At 28.4% G+C, this 19,918-nt stretch overlaps 1 protein-coding gene across 2 annotated transcripts in view; it reads right to left on the bottom strand.

Annotated features, from left to right (window-relative positions):
- LOC129966693 (ATP-dependent translocase ABCB1-like) overlaps positions 1-12,611 on the bottom strand; it is a 90,770-nt gene extending 78,159 nt beyond the window's left edge. The window contains exons 1-2 of one of the 2 annotated variants that reach the window (XM_056081210.1): positions 12,386-12,611; positions 10,429-10,580 (exon numbers count right to left, since the gene is read on the bottom strand). In XM_056081210.1, the coding sequence (XP_055937185.1) occupies positions 10,429-10,453 (25 nt within the window). In that variant the 5' untranslated portion in view covers positions 10,454-10,580; positions 12,386-12,611. The remainder of the gene's footprint in view (positions 1-10,428; positions 10,581-12,385) is intronic. The other variant, XM_056081211.1, reaches the window with a different exon arrangement.
- Positions 12,612-19,918: the final 7,307 nt, after the last annotated feature.

Here is a 19,918-nt window from a genome sequence, read left to right as displayed (position 1 = left end):
CACTGCGAGAATCGATAGACTGAGTAATCTAGGCCTTCCTCTTCGAAGAAATTTTGCGAAGCCTGTCTGTTCTTCGTCCCTGGCAGGGCGGCATTACTCAACGGGTTTTTCATATAAAGTCTGCTCACGTTCTTCCCGCTTTAGTGTAAAGCCTTGAGCGCTTCTGCATTAACGGATGATTAGTAGGACTTCTACTCGCCGTTTTCCGCTATGTTTTTGTTTTGATTTTGTAACAGATATTTCAGCTGTCTGTTGTTAATATTAAAAAAAAATGTTATTGATAAACAAAGTGATTTAAATGTAAACAGTGGCTCTGATTTTGTTGGTTAATACACGTTTTTTTAAAAAACCTTTTGTGACATACAAGAATATTTTTTTGTGCATCAATAAATATAGTACACTCCCGAGTATCCGGTTCGCGGTTATTCGGCTTTCGTAGTATCCGGCCTAGTTTTCTTTTATCGTAATTAAATGAGGGAGATAAAAGCATCTATTAAATCATCTATTAAGGATTTTTTCAAAACCTAAAAACTGTAACTTTTGTCTCTTATCTTAGGGTTACCTTTTCCTATCAGAGTAATCATTTATCAGTGAAAAATAAAATCAGTTTGAGCTAATTTTCTTAAGAATTAGGCGTACGATTTACGTTAATATTTTGTTTATGTTTCCTGCATTTAAGTGGGCATTACAGAATTTATGTTAAAATATAAATAGTTTATATTCTTTAACTTACCTTTTCTCTAATAAATTCTTGGAGTATATAAACATGTATAAACAAACTACCAGTACAGAGCCTTCTATTTTAACTTGACACGTTACCTGCAATTGCTTCTATGCGTTCACATTGAGATAAATGGAGGGTTTAGTACTCAATAAGAAGTGAGAAAATATGTAATATAACAGTGAGTTTTTGTATAAAAACTTTGTTTTCTGGTGTTGGTGAGAAAAGAAATTAATTAATAGAACTCCGGCCCCTCCGGGTTTTTTGTTATTCGGCCAATCCTTCCGCCACATTAAGCCGGATACTCGGGAGTGTACTGTATAGAGGATCATGGCTTGAAGTCATCAAAAAGTAATAGCTTATTATTAGAGAAAAAAAACATGGTTATGATTACATTTAAACTGCAGTAGACAATTCTTAAAGATTTTTTTTTATTCAAGCTACTATTCAACTTATTTTAATTCAAAAAGTTCAATAAGCAATATGTTAATATACATTTGTAGAGCCTTACACAAATTTGTTTCGGTGCCTATCACATGTGTTAAGTATCAGAATAAGCTATGACGGATTTAGATGTTTAGTGCCCCAACCAGTGTCCACTATGTAATTCATCGTTTAATATAGTAAACAATGAATAATAAGATTCATCAATTTAAACTTCATATGACGAGTTCAGATGTCTTGTGTCCCCAGTCATTGCCCACAATATAATCCCTTTTTTAATTCAGTAAGGCAATGAATAATTAGATTCGCCAAAATAATTTAATATGACGGATTCAGATGTTTTGCGGCCTAATCGGTGCCCATTTTGTAATCCATTTTTTAATATAGTAAACAATGAATACTTAGATTAATCATGTTAATTTCATATTCCTGGATATTCTTAATGTAATTAATATCTAATTATTTATTTACTTTTTGTATTTTAGTGAGTCTGTGAAAATGTATATTTTTATTTATTTTTATAATGACTCATGACTGCGCGATATCCATGTGCAATCATAACATTATTTCTAGGCTTTTATAAATATCGTAATAACTGATTTAATGAAAAAGACCTGACCATTTATATTTGATAAAAGGTTAATAACATCATAAAATTTTATAATTCTTTGAATTTGCCTTTTTTACAAATTTATTGATTATCGCTGAATATGATTAGTCTAAGATAAATTAAAAGAGTCTAACTTGAGTCATATTGTGGTTGTTTATAATGGCAATTGCTATGGACAAGCTCGCTGAGGAAGTCGACGATTTTAAGCCAAGGGAGCGTCTCCCGTTTTAGTAGCGCCAACTAGGACCAAAAGTACGTCTTGGCTACTCACGCATCACATTCGCTTGCACACCCTCTTTTGACAGAGTAGCATATTCACTCATCTCACAGATAGAACAGATGAAGAACAACCAGGACTCGAACCCAGGACGCCCAGATCACGGTGAAGACGCGCTACCCCTATGCCAGGACACCGACATGTTGAGTCATATATTTGTTTATTAAAATTTTTGATTAATGAAAATAAATTGAGTATATTTAGCTTTCTTTTAGATTTAGGTACTTTGCAGTCCTATGTAGAATATAATCGGAAGACCTTCTGTTAATAAACTGGACAATTTAGTGTCATATTTCAACACATTTTTAATACAACATCCTAATAATGATTTATTTCAAGCCAATTATTTTATTTGTGAAATAAGCATGTGTTTTTTAAATAATTTTATGAGTTATAGATCGTGCGGAATTAACGTTTGTATTTACTATTATTTAAATAGACATACTGTATTTCTGGTATTGTAATAGCTAAATAAATGTAATAAAATAGATAAGAAACTTTTTTTAATTTAATTTTTAACTGGGCAAATATATTTATAACCTCACATGCTAGTGCAAATTATAATAATCGTGTTAAAATATGTAAAATAACCTACCTTAAAGGGAATAGGAAATTTATATAGATATAAGATCACTAAAATAATTTTAGCAATTGTACTTTTTAATTTAATTTAATTTAATTTAGTAATTTACCATTTGTACTTTTTTTTTCTTTTTTCAAATTTTTATTGTTTATACCAGCTTAAGAGAAAGTATATTAAACATGAAATTGTTTCTATCTTTTGATGGTAAATTTCCATTTCAAAATATGTTAACTCAACGAAACTGCAGCACTGAGATTCAAGGCTGTTATATGGTTAGAATCCCCAAGGATCAGAGAATCAAGGTCCAATCAATTATAACTACATAAACAAACTAATAAGAAGAATGCATTTTCCTTTCCTCCAACAATTGAATTTCCACACCAAAACATTAGGATCATATTTTGGTCAAAACACGCCTATTATTTTACTTCTTGAATCAAACTTCTTTTAAAATTTTCCTCCTCAATGTGCGAATAAAGACTATTAAACAACCTTTTTTTTCCGGTCACTAGAAACTGAATATATTCGATTCCAGCAAGGTCAAATGATAAAAATCCTCGCTAATTCCTCCTACCTCGGCTATTAAAAGAAATGTATCATCTAATCAACCAAATCCAAGGTTTCTTACAGTTGATTTGCAATCAATTAATTCTAATTTTCCGCTATTTATGGATTTATTTCTAATTTTTCAGCTAAAAGACTTTGTCGGGTGTGACGCAGAATGGACACGCCAAGACGAACGTGAAAATGTTATTAAACATCTCCAAAAGACCTACTCTGGTGACATACGCATGAAAACCACTTGATGCCCAGAGAAAAAGACTTGGTGAGTGGGTGACCTATTTCGGGTGGAACAATTTCGAACGACGTGACTGAGAGAAAAAAAAGAACTTTCACTTACGATCGATAGCCTCATTTTTGCTCTTCTTGGAGAAGAACAAAATAACTTTCAGTTTCGAAGGAAAAATAAAAAAGAATAATAGCTGAAGTGTCAAGTGCTACTGGGGTTTTTTTGGTGTTCGCGGCGCTAAAAGTTTTTGATATAACACAAATGATTCAGGTATTTACCGTTTTGTTTGAATGTAAGGCGAAAATATTATGGGTTAGTAGGAAATAGGATCAAATGGCCAAAATTCGAACAAATTAAACCATTCTAAACTATTTCTTTAGAACAAAATAAAAATGTGGTTTTGATGTGATAAAAATGATTCATGGCATTTAATATTGTGTTAGATTTTAAGAATTACGAGTAGGTAAGAAATTTTGCAAGATGGTTGAAATCTGGAAATAAAATCAAAAACTATTATCACAAAGAAGCTAGTATGATAAATCTATTTTATAATGTTTTTAATATAATAGATATGATTCAAAATATTTATTGTTGTGTATGATTGTAAGACAAAACTATACTAGGTTAGTAGGAAATAGAATAAATTAATCGAAATATGGATAAATAAAATCGCATTGAACTAACTATTCCTATAGAGCAAATTGAAATAAAAAAGCTACTTTTGACTCATAACGAAATAGAAAGAGAGTCTAAGAAAAATTAAATATACAAAGATATTTTGATATTAAAAGATACAAAAAGTCTGCATATGGAATGCAATCATAATTGATATGAAACAACGTGTTAAAATTATGAAATGCTGAGAATCGCTGTATTATATTATTGTAAATTTTTGCATAACATTTTATTCTGATGCTATAAAATGTTTAAAAGAGCTCAACATTTATATATAATTATAAATAAAAAATGTTAGAAATCACATTCCACTTTCCATATTGTAGGGAAATATCACCGCTTAATTTTTCTGTTTCTCTGGGAAATAATTGTAACTATGATTTTACGCGGCATTTTGAATGTATTAAAAATTATTAAAATTATAAATTACAAATAATAACTGCTTCCAAGGAAATACCGATAATCAATTGCAAATAGAATTTAAAATTATATGCTCTGAAAATATATCTTTTCAAAAAGTCATAATTCTCATTATTAAATGACTAATTATAAAAGACTTTGCTAAGCACAACATTTAAAATATTTAGCTATTTTCAATGACAAGGGGATTTTATTAATAAACAGGTAATTAATTTTCCGAGAAAAATATGCTTAGAGCATGAAACGTGATTTCCAAAAGCTTGCTAAGTTAAGCTTCTTATAACAGAAATGTGAAGATTAAAATTGTTATTTGTCATGTGTCATAGACCCCATGACAAATGTAACTTACAGCAAGAAATAAGGCATTTACTAGCAGCATATATTAGAAACCATTTGCAAACTTTTATGAAACATCTTCCAGGTTTATATTAACATCTGGCAACACTATCTGATTTTATATTATCGGCTAAAAATGTTTTTTTTTTAATGAGATAAGAATGTAAACTTTATCATTTTTTCAAATTGATGAACGTAATTGAGCAATGAACAAAATTAAAATTTGTCCTCGTAATGAAATTTCCGCTGTAGAGTTACTTAAAATCTTGTAAAAATATTTGAACACCATTCTTTATCAAAAACAACAGCATTTGTGAAATATAATTATTTTTTTTAAAAAGCAGAGAATCTGTTATAAATTAATCATAATAAAGCAAGTCATCTATTTCATCTAATCATTAATATGTCATCCACATTAGATAATTGGTGCTTAATGTTTTTTGCTTTATAATTAAAAATGACATGAATACTAAAACTCCCCTCCTCCCCCCCAAAAAAGAAAAGATAAATTTGGCAAAAAGATGAATTTTGCAGAATGATAATACCTCTTCTAACAGAACTATTATTATTCAGGAAACTTTGACAAACAATTCAATATATACAATTACGAAAGTTCATTGTTCACCAGATTTGGCACCATATAACTTAATTTTGTTTCCACGTTTGTAACTGCCTCTTGGTGATCATCGTCTAGATTCTATTGGTGCACTAAAAAAATTCTCTACAAATTCAGAAGTGAAACGAAATGCCTTTAAAGCTTGTTTAGAAAATTAGGAAAATGTCGACAAATATGCATAGCAGTATAAAGATAATACTTTGAATAATATATAATAAATGCTGAGAAATAGATATATTTTGTTTTATGATATGTCCAAATTTTTTTTTTATCAGATTAATGCATCAGGTGAGTATAAGTTTATTTTACTGCAAAAAGATTAAATAGAAAAGTAATACATTACGCAGTTTTAAAAATGCTTTGCTGAAATTAAAAAAATAATAATAAAGAAAAGTAATGCAACTTTGATTATAGAAACACATTAAGAGCGCAAGAATTACCGAACAGGCTATTTATTACATTAGTTTGATAAGCATTTTATGCAATGCACAGAACCATAATAAAATTTTATGTAGGATTCTCGGAAATAATTTGATCATTATAAACGGATTAAGTTTTAAAGAATGATAATCACATAATAATTCTGTATTCATTATTTCAGATCTTCTAAATTAATTCTAGAAATGCTATGATAAGAAATTCTAATAAGATGCTGATAAGTTTGTGGAGCACTAAGCAATTCATGTGAGAATACCAAGAAATATCTTTAGGATACAATAAAGAATATATTTTGATATTTCGAGCAAAACGTTTCAATACAATTTAGTTTTTGTTGAAGTTTTAATGTCACTTACAGTTGAATATCATTAATAATCATACACTTTATATAAATTAATTATAAAATAGTTTGAAGGAGTTATTAGATTTATAAAGTAGATTGAAGGAGTTATATAAATTAATTATAAAGTAGATGGAAAGTGTTATATAAATTAATTATAAAGTAGATTGAAGGAGTTGAAAGTTATTAGACATTAGCATATATAATAAATTTTTATTTTCTTGAGACTTATAAAGCTGATTTTAGTTAATTTTTTTATAAATTTTACATTTCATTTGTCATATAAAATATTATTGTGAATTAAGTAAATCTAAAATACTCAATTATAAAATTTCATCAGACAAATACATGCATTATAGTTGAAAAACGATTTCAATTGAAAAATAAACATTTACTTTTTAAATTCATGTCTAAAAATCATGCACAAGAACTATCTTTGACCTTGACATTTAAATGAAATAAAGTGACGCGATTCTTGTCTTGATCAAAAACAAAGTAAAGCAAAAAAGACAGAAAAGGAAAAGGTATCTACACTACGTTCTCCCAGGGCAATACTGGAATTAAAAAAACTGTTAAGAATACTATAATGAATTGGTGTGTCATACAAGGAAATGCTTCAGTAGAGTTAATCGCAACATTTTTCCTTTGCCAGAGTAAATTTCAGCGACAGTAGAGACCTGAGGATAAATTATACTTTCTAGATATGTTTTCATTAAAACAACTTTTAACTTTGCAAACTACAACGCAGTTGAAAGTTGCGGAAGCTCAAGAGAATAATTTGTTGCTCACGTATTTGAAAGGGTTGAACAAAGGTGGAAAACGCTAAATAGGAGTTCTGCCAGTTTTCAGGTTTAATAACTGTTGTTAGAATATCTGCAAATGGGTCATTCCCCCTCATTCGTTCCATGGATTTTTAGATTATGAAGAAAACCTTTTGCATTGTCATAGACAATTTTACAATCGGTATAATTATCTGAAATCTAGCTCAAAATTTTTTATAATTATATGTGAATGTTAAAGTTTTAAGATAGTACATTTTATATGTTTTATTTAAATTATTTCTTTTAATATTTTATACTTGATGAGAAGAAAACTAGGTTTAAAATAAAAATAAATAAATAAAAAGAAATTTTAAATAAACATGTGATGTCTTGATATGAACTTCCATTCAATTCTCTAATATGTGTCTTGCGATGATTTTAGAAAATGAAATTCGAAATATTTTCTAATACACTGCAGATGTTAGCTTCTCTGCGAAAGTTAATTCTAATTAATCAATACATTTTGTAAAACTTTTTCAACTGAATCCACAAATCTATGTTATCTTAAATTCAAACTATGTGTGTGAAGGGGGGGGGAGGTGTACATGAGAGGATGAAGGTCAAGAGTAACAAATAGAGATGATCTGTCGCTGTTGTCATAGCATATCATATTACTTTACTGTTTCCACTAATGATAAAATTAGACTATATTTTACAGAATTTAATAACATTCAAAATTATAACAGTACATAAATGGAATTTTCCACAAAATTACGGTGGCCATAAGCGTTTATGTATACAAAAAAGAAAAAAATTACCAAAACTTAATTACGAAAAATATTAAATTTTAAAGAAATTAAAAAATAAATTTTTAAAAATCAAGAAAAATTAAACTTAAAAATTAAATTTTTAAAATTTTAAAACAATTTTGACACGAAGTGCACGATTCTGAGGCTGTGAGCAGAAACCAGAAAAAATTCAGGACATTTTTGTTATTCAAAGAGTCCAAATTTAGTAGATTTGAGATCTAGTATATCTGGTCACTTTAGATAGGCAAGAAATTTAAGTTTCTTCTTCGACTTTCTAAATTTACAGAAAATAAATTATCTATCTAGATATCTTTTAAATATTTTATATAAAACAAAAAGTTTTTCCAAATAAAGAATAAATACTTTAAAACGTTGACTTATGCTAGATTTGAAAGCTCTGAAAGCATATTGATTCATTTTTTCATTTTTTTGTCTAAAATTCGAATTTTACAAATTTTGAAAAGTTTCTATTTGAAATGTGTCAATCCATACACCCGATAAAATATTAAAATGAGCTCATCTGAAATGATGAAATTAAAAAAAAAAAAAATTAAACGAAAAAAAAAAAAAACTCCAGGCAATTTTCTGTCACAAATACTTAAAACTCAAAATGAATAAACATTTTTTTTCTCGATTTCTATTCCAAGCACAGATTGAAATCTTTCAGAATTTTGTTTGAATCAGCAATGTGACTTGACTGAAAGAGTAGTAGAAAACGCAGTTTGACGTTTTCCGACTTAATCGGATTATTTATTGCCTAAAATAATCTGATTATGGCGGAAATATCGTTAATTGCGAAGCAATTCTTTGAATGCTAAAATAACAGTGCTTGCACTTTGACATGGTTATTTTGTTGCCACAATTTCTAGATTGAAGTGTAATAATATTCGCAAATCTAAATTTGTAATGATAAGTCCGGTGATAAAACACAATATGAGACTTTTTCATAAATTCAATTGTTTCAAATTTAATTCATTTATGCTAAATTTCCTAGCTAATATATATATAAAAAGAGTTGAATTTTCAAATTTAAGATATGTTTTAATTTGATTCTTTCTTAAAATATTTGCTAACAATATTAATGAAATTTCATTGACAGTAATTTAAATATTTTTTTTTCAGATTTTCTAATTGTTATTGATTTTATCTTTTGAAAGTCTATTTTATACACACAGTTTGCAAGAAATGCTTAAAATATAACGCCGAGATAAATAGATAGATTTGAAAATTAAAAAATAGATAAATATTTTATAACCCAGGGGGTGTGGTCTCCTCAAAATTTTCTCGCATCTATCTAATAAATCTGTCATGCCACAGAACGCCTTATATGGCATTGGCGTACAACGGCTGCAAAATATTCACTTTTGGCGTGAATGCAGAGTTTTTATTGAATATATCGTGTAATCGTTGGCGAGTTATTTGGCGATTGATTCTGACATGCGTTAACAGTATAGAAAAGATTGAACAGAACCGATTGAAACAGAAATTTGACATACAACTAAAAACTCATCAATTTGACATCATCATAAAATCTCATATTAAATTTGATATACTTAAGTCGTTTTGGTATTGAATCATCGCGTTTACATGTTTCTGAAAGTACAGACCGAGAAACAGTCAACCCGTAGTTGGATTTGACTCAATATTTGACAGCTGTCTACACTATAGATGTTAAATCTATGTACCGAATTTTATCTATCTAGATCCCTTCGTTTTGAACTTATCGTATTAAATTATATTCAAACAGCCGGGCAGATGGACTTCCTCAGAAAAGATTTTACACAAAATTTGATAGAAATTTGCAGATTTTGTGTGAAGACCTTACACCAAATTTCATCCGTCAAGCTAAAAGCGTTTTTGAGGGATTTTTACCACAGACAGACTTACTTTCTCTACATATACGACTCTTTCTGCATGTAAGAGAAAATAAAGAAGGGATAAAAGCTTTATAACAACGGCAAATTGCTTAAAATAGAGTGTGCCTTATTTTTCAGTGTCGTTACTGTTAAGCATTGCAAAAAAAGTCATTTGAATGCATCTGATTATCTGACAATGGATAAGATGTACCATACGATTTCTTTGTCATCAAAATTAGAAATGAGAAAAATAAGTCTCCAATGGAATTAATCGCCATCGCAGAACAGATATTATACACATTATGGGCACGCACCATCACAGAACAGATTATGAGCGCATACAATCTAATATCCAATTGTTCATCAATATTTAAAGCCATTCTTAGAGCTATAAGTTGCATCAGCATTTCAAAATTAATGAAGGCACCTATTTGGCAAGCATAACTATTCATATATTGCTGTACCCTTTTAATATTAAAATATAACAACTTCTATAAATGCTTTTGTATATAATATACAAATAAATTTCATATATTGAGAAGAAAATATGATTCTTTCATGAATATATGTCACACATAAAACCATCACCAATATAGCTTCAGAATTATTAAAGCACCTTAATCCAAATAGCGTCAATTATTTTCAGCTTCAACCATATATATGCAGCATCACTACTACTATCTACATAGCTCCTTCACCTATTTATTATATAGCCCTACAACCACACCGAATTCTCCACAAGAAGTGCTTACCTTTGATATTATAAAACCCCTTCATTTTGATGAGGTTCTTTGGCGATAAAAATCGAAGAATGTCTGATGTATATGTTTTATTTGTCAACAAAACTTCCTGAGATTAGGGCACTCCAAACATTAACACATCACGAACACAGACAACCAATTTTCTGTTAAAAGACATTCATATTTAAAAGAAACTCACATGCAAAACACAGTCTTATTAATGAAGTTTCAATTTTTATGCAGTAAAAGTTGTTATTGTTATTGTTAGCAGTTAATAAAGTTACCAAGAATATACATATATAATTTAAATACTTGCGGTATACAATTTACAAATTTAAAGAATGCAATAAAAATAATATATATGCAGTTAAGAAAAAAAAAGATTAAGACATCATTTTCATTTGATTATTAAATATTTATTAAAGAATACTTAACAATATCTTCAATGTGAAATCATTCCTTTTATTTTTTCAATTTTTTTTTTTGTAACACTTGTTCGCAAGAACTTCGTTTTGGTAAATTGGTAGAAAAAAGAATATCAACAAATTAATTATTAATAACATTTTTTATTGTATGCAAAAAAAAAAAAAAAAAAAAAATCTTATTCTCATTTTAAGATAAGAAGAAAAATTGAATTTCAGGATAAAAAGTAAAATAAATCTCGAATTATTATTAAATAAATGAGTTATAAATGAAAGTGAAATATTTTTATTTATTCCATTCTTATTTGCGGTAACTAAAAATAGAAAAAAGTTTGTCAACATTCGGAATCAAAATAAAAACAAATCCTTTGCGATAAATAGACTCATTACATGAAAGTTCACTAGCCTTGGCATACTTAGCGAGTAATCTTGATACTTTTCTAATGCTCAATTATAGCTCTTATTTGTCATGCATACTTGGTTAGGAAAGGTTGCTTAAGTGAACTGTCAATGGCTCATTCGCCGAATTTTTTTAAAGGAAATTTATTTTTATTTTTTTATGAAAATATCAAATTAAAATGCTTTGAATATCGGAAAATAATTGATCAATGCATTTGTGTTGCCAGGAATGATTTTCAAATGATAAATAAGTATGGCATTGAATTTATTCTTTGCCTTTTTAACGAAAATAGTTTTTGATGTAATATTTCAAAATAGCAAATTATATTCTCAATCTATGCATGTCACGTTCTAAGAGAAATGGTGAAATGATAATGCTTGATATAATTTAATACTGGAATCAAAAATAATAATTTTTATTAGATGCATATCGAGTAAACAAATAGCTATTATTTTTTAATGAATACATACTAAATAAAATTTATTATTCTTTTTAAGCCTAAGTATTATGACAATCAATAGAAAATCCTCAAGAAATTAAGTAAAGCGATAATTTTGAAATTACAAATAAAATTATTTAAACTTTAATAAATATTATCGATAAACTAATACATATTTCATATCTATGACATAATGCATTTGAAATATGCAGATGTTATTATTTAATCAGATTCCAAAAATACATGAATAACAAAAAAAAAGCATATGAGAATAACTTTGTATTATGAAAACGTCATACAATATTTTAATATTTTGATTTTAATGTAATAATTTGAATATTATACTAAAATCAATAATAATTTGATTTTAGAATAAATAATTTGAATATTATGTCAAATAATATTGGAATTTCAAGTAAATATTCCAGTATTTTCAAATCAATAGAATACATTTTAAATTTTGTTATTGTTTATGAAGCAAATGAAAGTTTATAAACAGACAATTAATAAAATGAAACGGAAATAACTAATTGCTCATACATAATGGTTATGGTCTCTTTTATTTTGGTTATATGTTAATTATATGAAAGTATGAATATAGAAAGTATTACAAAATCTATTAAACCATACGCAATTATTTATTCAGCTGATAATGATAAAATTCTTCAAAATCCCGACTCAAAATAGAATTAAAAAAAAAGGACTTACGATTAAATGCAAAGCAGACGATTTCTTCTAATAAAAGCGGTCGGAATGAAAGTTCTCTTTACACAAAAGAAATCTTCCTGTATGCTGCCGTGTAGCTCCAGCAATCAAACAAGTTTCAAAATCGCGCCAGTTCGCTCTTTCCCATCTCACGTGTCACAATGGAGAAATCTAAGAGGAAACTAACTTTCGTTCTCAACTCACCTAATGATGCTCGCTTACCTAACTTCTTGACCAAGGTTACAAAACTGCCACCAGGTGGCTTTGGCGGGCGTTTCCTTCTTGTGAAGATCGACTTGATTCGGTTCTGGTAGGCTTGCTGATTAACTAATTGTAAAAATAACACCAATTGCAACTCGAAGAAGTAAGACAATCACGCTACAGTGGAAATGGCAAGATAAATGTTCGGGTTAATTCAAAACCAAACAGATGCCACCTTTTTTTAAAAAAAATATTTTTTTTGCACTTTGCTTTGAGGAAAAAGTTAGTGGCCATTATAATGTCCTTTAGAAAATGAAAGCGAATTAAGAAGGAACACCTTGAAACTCACATACTTAATTTCGCTTATATTAATCAGGAAATAGAATTTTCTTCACATGTTTACCTTCAAGTTCATAAATAAACCGTTCGTTCTGGAATTAGTGATTTATCTCTTTTATAACTACACATGACGAATTGTGGTTTTTTTATTATGATTATTAAGAAGTGTTTATGTTTGAAAAAAAAATCTTTACTTTGCACTTATAAAGTAAGGTCAAAAGACTGGTCGATTTTTATTAAATAAACAATTAATATATTTTGTTATTTTTCAGAAAAGTATTATTGCTAAGGAAAATTGAAATATGATTCAAGATTCAAAAATTCGTTTCGTATTTATTTATATAACAAAATTCTAATAGGTGTTTGTTGACAATGTCCTTGTGAATTTTTCTTTTGAGGAAAAATGTTGATTTATTGTAAAAGGAACATAATATCCAAGACTAATAATATTAAAGCTGAAAGCTTGGTTCCAAATTTTAAAATATGCGTCTATTAGTTACAAGAAGGAATGGCTAGTTATATTTATGACTTCATAAAATTTATAAGAAAATAATACAACTTTTTTCTTTTCCAATTAAGATGTTTAGTAATACACATGAAACATATATCCAATCATATCTAATTATTTTTCTATCTGCATCGATAAATACCTGCTCGATAAATCAATAAAAGTTTCCTATAGATATTTATAGAAATAAATCACGAGTGAATAAAAATTTAACATGAATTAAAATATTTGAGCGCATTTTGGTTTTAGGGGATATCTTTAATTGAGCAATTAGCTATGAAATAATAAATCATTATTGAAATTGTGTATACAAAATTACATATGTATGGGACATTGCCAAATTTCATGATTTGAATAGTTCTGAAATTATATATTTGTGGAATATTTCCAAGTTTATGATCTGGAAATTCCTGTTAAGAATAACCATTTCAATGTTAATTAATATTCTTTTACTTTTTTTTTCAAATTCTGCTGTCACGACAGATATTTTTTGGTGAGAATTTGGAAAAAGATTGAAAATGTATTAGAGTATGTTTTATAAACTTCGTGTTAAGTGAATGAATACTATTGTTAGAATATGTTTCCATTTCTCAAAAAAAAAAAAAAAAAAAAAAAAAGGTACAAGAACTTAAAAAAAAAACATAGTTTGTTTTTAAATATTCAACAGGGATACATAATTGACAAACACGTGAACAATTTAATTGGTCGACATCGCTTGGTTCTTGACTTCTTGGAAACTTTTTTAAAAATTTGAGAATTTGAATTAAAAGTATTATGATGAATATTTCGGTCGTCTTTTCTCCAGAGAAGATAAACTATTGTTGTAATTTATCTTATTTATATTGAAAATTATTTCTGCTGTTTATCTGGCTTAAGTAGCAAGTAAAATATTTATAACAAAAATGGTGTCAAAATTTTATTACCCGAGGAAAAAAGGCTGAGATGATATCAGTAAAGGAAATAAAGATTGTGAAAGGAATGTACTAATTTATCAAAAATTCTTAATTATGTGGAGCTTTTATAAGCTTTCTGAATATTCTTTTAAGGAACTTTATCAGTTTAATTGACAAAGGATTCCAGTCTAGTATCTTTAACAACATATGCTTTTTAAATCGATGGTGTGTATAAATTTGCTTAATATATTCTATTCATAAATTCATGTTGTCCGCTGTGGGTCAGTTCATTGTCTACTGCGGTATGTTTTCAAGCACCAGTCTATGCTAATTTAATGCAACTGATGTCAACGCCGAATTGATTTTGCCACGGAAACAGTGAAATATGTCATTGACTGTGTTATAAATACCATAAATAATATAATTTCTAAATTTAAGAAAATTTCATCGATCCTATGATTAAAAATTATATTATTAAAAGAATGTTTCTCATTTAACTTCGTAGTGTGAGAGAATATTGTATTATTTTTGTTTCTTTTATTACATTCTTTACCTCCAATAAAAATTTATGGAGTAAAGTCACGACGGCTTAGAGAATTGATAAAATTTTTTTATTTTTTTATTTCGAATGCTGGAAATGATTAGGCGTGGTTTTTTGGCACAAATGTTAAGATGTTGACTATGCTGCGCCAACAAAAGAAATAAAATCATACCAATATGAGAGCATATAATTTTACTAAGAATGGTTATAAATGATATTTTTTGAAAAAAAATAAACATATTTTAAATGAGGGAATAAAGATTTATAGATTTTAAAAAAATCAAAAAGATTAGCATGAGGGATTTTGCCAAATAAAGTTGACAAAGAAATTCTAGACGTTTGGAAAAAACGCAAGCGTCAGAACACTGAAACATGAGCATTCAGATAAAATATGGTAAATAGACATTTGGCAGCTGCATCGCGAACATGGTTGTTCTCCGAGTAAAAGAATGGCACTAGAAATGGTAAAATTTATATCAATTGTACATCATTAGTGCTGAAATGCATGTATTTGTAAATTTTTCGGCACTTAATTCTTTTAAATCAGACTTTTGACTCTTAAGAATTTTGCGAAATAAATGCCCTTTTGATTAATGCTCACAGAAATCTCCCGTACAAATCTGAATTCAAGATATCTACACCGAAAATCATCTTGTTTCTATTAAACTAGTTCTAGTTCAAATGGAATTATATATATTATGCATCGCTATTTTAATATTTCAATAACTTCACTTTCTCCAGCTGTTACTTTCATTAAATAGGAATTAGACTCAGCAGCTGTATTCTTCCCAATGGCACTTAATTATTGTGATTCCAATCGCTAAATGTGGCAAAGATCTTCGGACCATCTTTACTATAGGTCTATTGCTGTGACGACTTGCATATGCTAGACTCTTGAATGCATGGTCAATGTTAGTCTCCTTTGAAGAAGACAATCAAAAATAGATTTCCTATAGAGGGCGATGTGATCCATTTTTGATAACACGAACCTTTTGGAAACCCACATTTTAAATACCTTTGTTCGTAAGAATTACTTCATTTTTTATATATATATATAGAAAAAGGAATAACCGTGTGTGACGCTTTGGAATATTTTCTATGTTCTTTTTTTAATCTCAATTTTAGAAGAAATTTGTTTGTCTTTTAACAAAAATTTATCTTATAGAATTTTCCAAATTTTCTATGGGATGCTTTTATTCTAATGCAAAGAACATGTTGGTAGTTCAGTGTGATAACAACTCGTATACTATCCTGCTTTAGATAGAATGGGAACATTAATTTAAAATTCTGAATTTTTCATGTATTGAATCTAGAATTTGCTGAAAAAGTGAGGGTGATCTTTGAATGCTTAAAAAGAGCTCTCCAAAACATTTTAGAGAGGTGAACAAACCTTTCCAGCATATGTTTTTCAAGCAATATTCCTTTCACGCTTCCATTATAAATATATGGTGAGTGGTTTTATTATTTTACAATCTTACTCTGGTTGGACATCATCCATTACTAAATATGAATTTGTTCAAGCGCTTTTCGCTTAACCTTTCTCTTCTGAGGCTGAAAAGTGATTTTCAAACTCTAATTTCGCCTATTTTTAACACTATCCGAATTACCACATTTAAATAAATAATAATAAAAAAAAACTTGTACTCTTCTTTTCCTTTTTTTTACGTTGAAACTGTTTAAATGTAGGTGATTAAAGTTTAAAAGCTTGAAGAAAACTAATCAATTAAGACTGAAGGAAAAGAAATATTTATTGGAAACATTCCGTAAAAATGGCCCAGAAGCAGCGCGTGCTTTAGTTTTTTTTATTACATTTGTCTTTAATTATATATTTATATAAATGCCGCCGACCATGTTAAATAGTTATATTGAAATAAATGCTAAATTATACAATATCAATAATATGATTGTGATTGCTTCGATATGCAATATTTCATTTTTTTTTTTGCCTAAGAATTGAAAGGAATTTTAAAATATAATCTAAATTTACCTTCCAATTTGCCGAGAAGAAATGTTTTTAAATAATCTACTTGCTACAAAAACCTTCAAATTATTTCCTAATTTATTATTTTTTTACCTGTGCCCCTAGAATAACTTTTAACATCAAATGCATGGAGCAGTTCAGCCACGAGTTCAGCAGTTCAGCCACTTCCAGCCAGAAAAAAAAAATGTACAAAATAACAAAAAATAATTTAGGAAAATTTTTTCGATAAGAATGATATTACTTCCCTTTCATTCACAATGTATTAGAATGCAATAAACAAGGAAATATTAAGAAATAAATGCAGGGGAACATTATATTTACATGGATGATTACATCTCTATGAAATCTCAGTTTGAAATTTAAAATGTTAGGAAATCAAATTTATAAATAATATGGGGTGACCCAAATTTACTAATGGATTTCGAAGCCTTGGAAACTTTTGTTTTACGCTCCAAGATCCATATCAATTGTGATGTCATATTTTTTTTTACGAACGGGAAATCCTTGCTGTATCCATTCCATAAATAAATTCAAAACAAGGAAAAGGTGATGGAGCAAAATAATTACTGCTCCAAGCGCCTAATATCTATTTCCAAATCTCCATTTTAGCCAAAATCCTTGGCGAAATTTCGTTTATGTTGGCATTTCTTTGGCAAGTATTATTTAAAAATTTTTTAAGCTAAAAGAAAAAAAATATACTATATTGTCTTAAGGTTACATTTTTAAACTTGCCAAAATAATTTATTTTACGAATTTTTCACTGATCATTAAAAATTCAAATTTGGATAAAGTCAAAGAGGGGGGTTTGTATATTTTCTTGCGTATTTGCATTAAAGTTAGATCGTTAGATTAGGTTAATATAATTATATTAAATCTTCTCTTTCAAGATGAGTTTGCAATGGTAATTTGCAGAGCCGGCCTTCTCTGTAAAGGGGCCAGGGTGTAAGAAATCAATTGGGGCCCTTAATTATTTGTAAAATAAAAAAAAGTTACAATCATAATATATATTACTATTGCGTGTTTATTTATTACATGATTTTGGTTTTGATTTAATTACTTCAGAAAAATTACAATTTTCTGCAATTTCTTTTCGATACTTAGTACAGTATATTCATTTAAGTGTTCTGCACACATCGCTGACCCAGGAAATACTTTGTTAATTTGAATTTGCTGAAAGTTTCTGTTATTTCGTGCTTAACATTTGCTGGTAACTGGCAACGTCTAGAAAAATTATAACACTGTTAATACATGTAGAAATAAATATTATAATTATTATTTAGTAAGTATTGCAATATGTCATGTACTTTATTTACATACCTTTCGTTCAAAATTAAATCCTGTAGCAAACCAATTTCTTCGATTTAATTTTCATCTACTTTCTGTTATAAAACTTTACAACATTTTTCTAATTCATGTTTTTCTAAAGTTCTTATATTAATGATTAACTGACATACTTCCTTTATCGGGTTTTCTATAACTTCGTCTTCTGTTATTTCGGAATAGAATATTTTTCTTTTTCGAATTCGGGTTTTTTTGGAGTGGGGATGAGGGGATGTTCAAAAATATTTAAATTATGTCCTATCACTTTCATTCGTCTAAAAATGTGTTAAATTTTGTTCATAAATTTTGGATTTAAGTTTTACTTTTCCTGATTCAATTAAAAGCCAAATCAAGAACAACTGTTTTTGCTTGAAATAGTTTATCTGTATTGTTAATTTTGGGCAATAATGCAAATCATATTATTAAATATAAAATAAATGTCACGTCTTGTATAGAATCCAATAGACTTGTAGCTTCGAATACCAGTGTATAATCATTATTTGCATCAATAAGTTCTAGGATATTTAAAAAAAATTCTGTGTATACACTGCTTTAACTGAATTTGTTTGGGCTTCTCAAAGAGAACCGCATAATGGTTTAAGAGTAATATTTAAATGCTTTTGTAAAATTTCCCATCTTTTTGTAGATGCAAAAAGTAAGCAATAGAAAAGTTGTAATATCCATTTTATTACAATATATACTGCTAGAAATCATATCACAAATAATATTATTCCTTGCTTATCGTATTCTTTAATAAATTATAAGAGTATGACAGGCAAGACATATAAATTGCATGTGGTTTAGAGCAATTATTCTAGATTGTACAACTTGATATTTTCCAATCGTGTTGCTACCGTTGTCGTATGCATGCCCTCTATAATTCATAAAATCTAAATCCAGCTCATTTAAGGTTTTCAACAAAGTTTTTTGCTAGTCCTTCTCCAATCACATTAATTATGGTCCAGTCATATTATAAATGGCTTATTTATATTTAATACTTTTTTTTCAAAATTTAAATACCTATTAAAGCTATCCCACGGGCAGGAGGGGCACCTCGTAATTGAGAAGCTTCCGGCATGAGGATTCGCCATGTGGGTTCACGAAAAGGTGGGGGTCTGGCTCCTCCCATTGATGGCGAGACCTACTTCCTTAGGGAAGGGTTGTACCGTGTCCGGTGATGGCCCTCAGGACTCAACTACAGGTACCGCCATTGTTGCAGTTGCGGTGGTCCGATCATTCAATTTTTTCCGTATGCCTTCCGGTGAGTAGGAGTAGTCAATTTATACCTAATAAAGGTTGAATTCCTTATGATAAATATCAGAAGTAGAATCTATTTGGATACTATTGTACGTGGCTACTTTTATATCGTCTTTAATTTCGTTAACGGCTTCATTTCATAACGCATGAATAATTTATTCGTCTGATCTCTGTGATAAATGATGCACAGTTTTAATTTTCGAATTTTTTTAATTCTGTTTATATGCACAAAGTCGTATTTAATAAATAATTCGATTAAACTTAAAAAAAATCCACGAAATGAAAGATTATTACATGATAAAAATAGAATCACATCTCTAATTCTTTAAAATAGTAATTTAGGCCAGTCCAATTTTTTATTTATATTAACTTGATTTGCTTTATCACTAGTCAAATCTAACTTTAGTCATTTAGTAATTCTTTCCAACCAATAAAGGAATTAAAGTGACAAATAAGGCGCTCATGATTTTGAATTACAGTTGGCAGCTTTCTCCAG

This window comes from Argiope bruennichi, chromosome 4 (genome assembly GCF_947563725.1).
Source record: "Argiope bruennichi chromosome 4, qqArgBrue1.1, whole genome shotgun sequence".
Lineage (NCBI taxonomy): Eukaryota > Metazoa > Arthropoda > Arachnida > Araneae > Araneidae > Argiope > Argiope bruennichi.
Note: the sequence above shows the minus strand (reverse complement) of the source record. Positions and strands in the feature narration are given on the sequence as shown.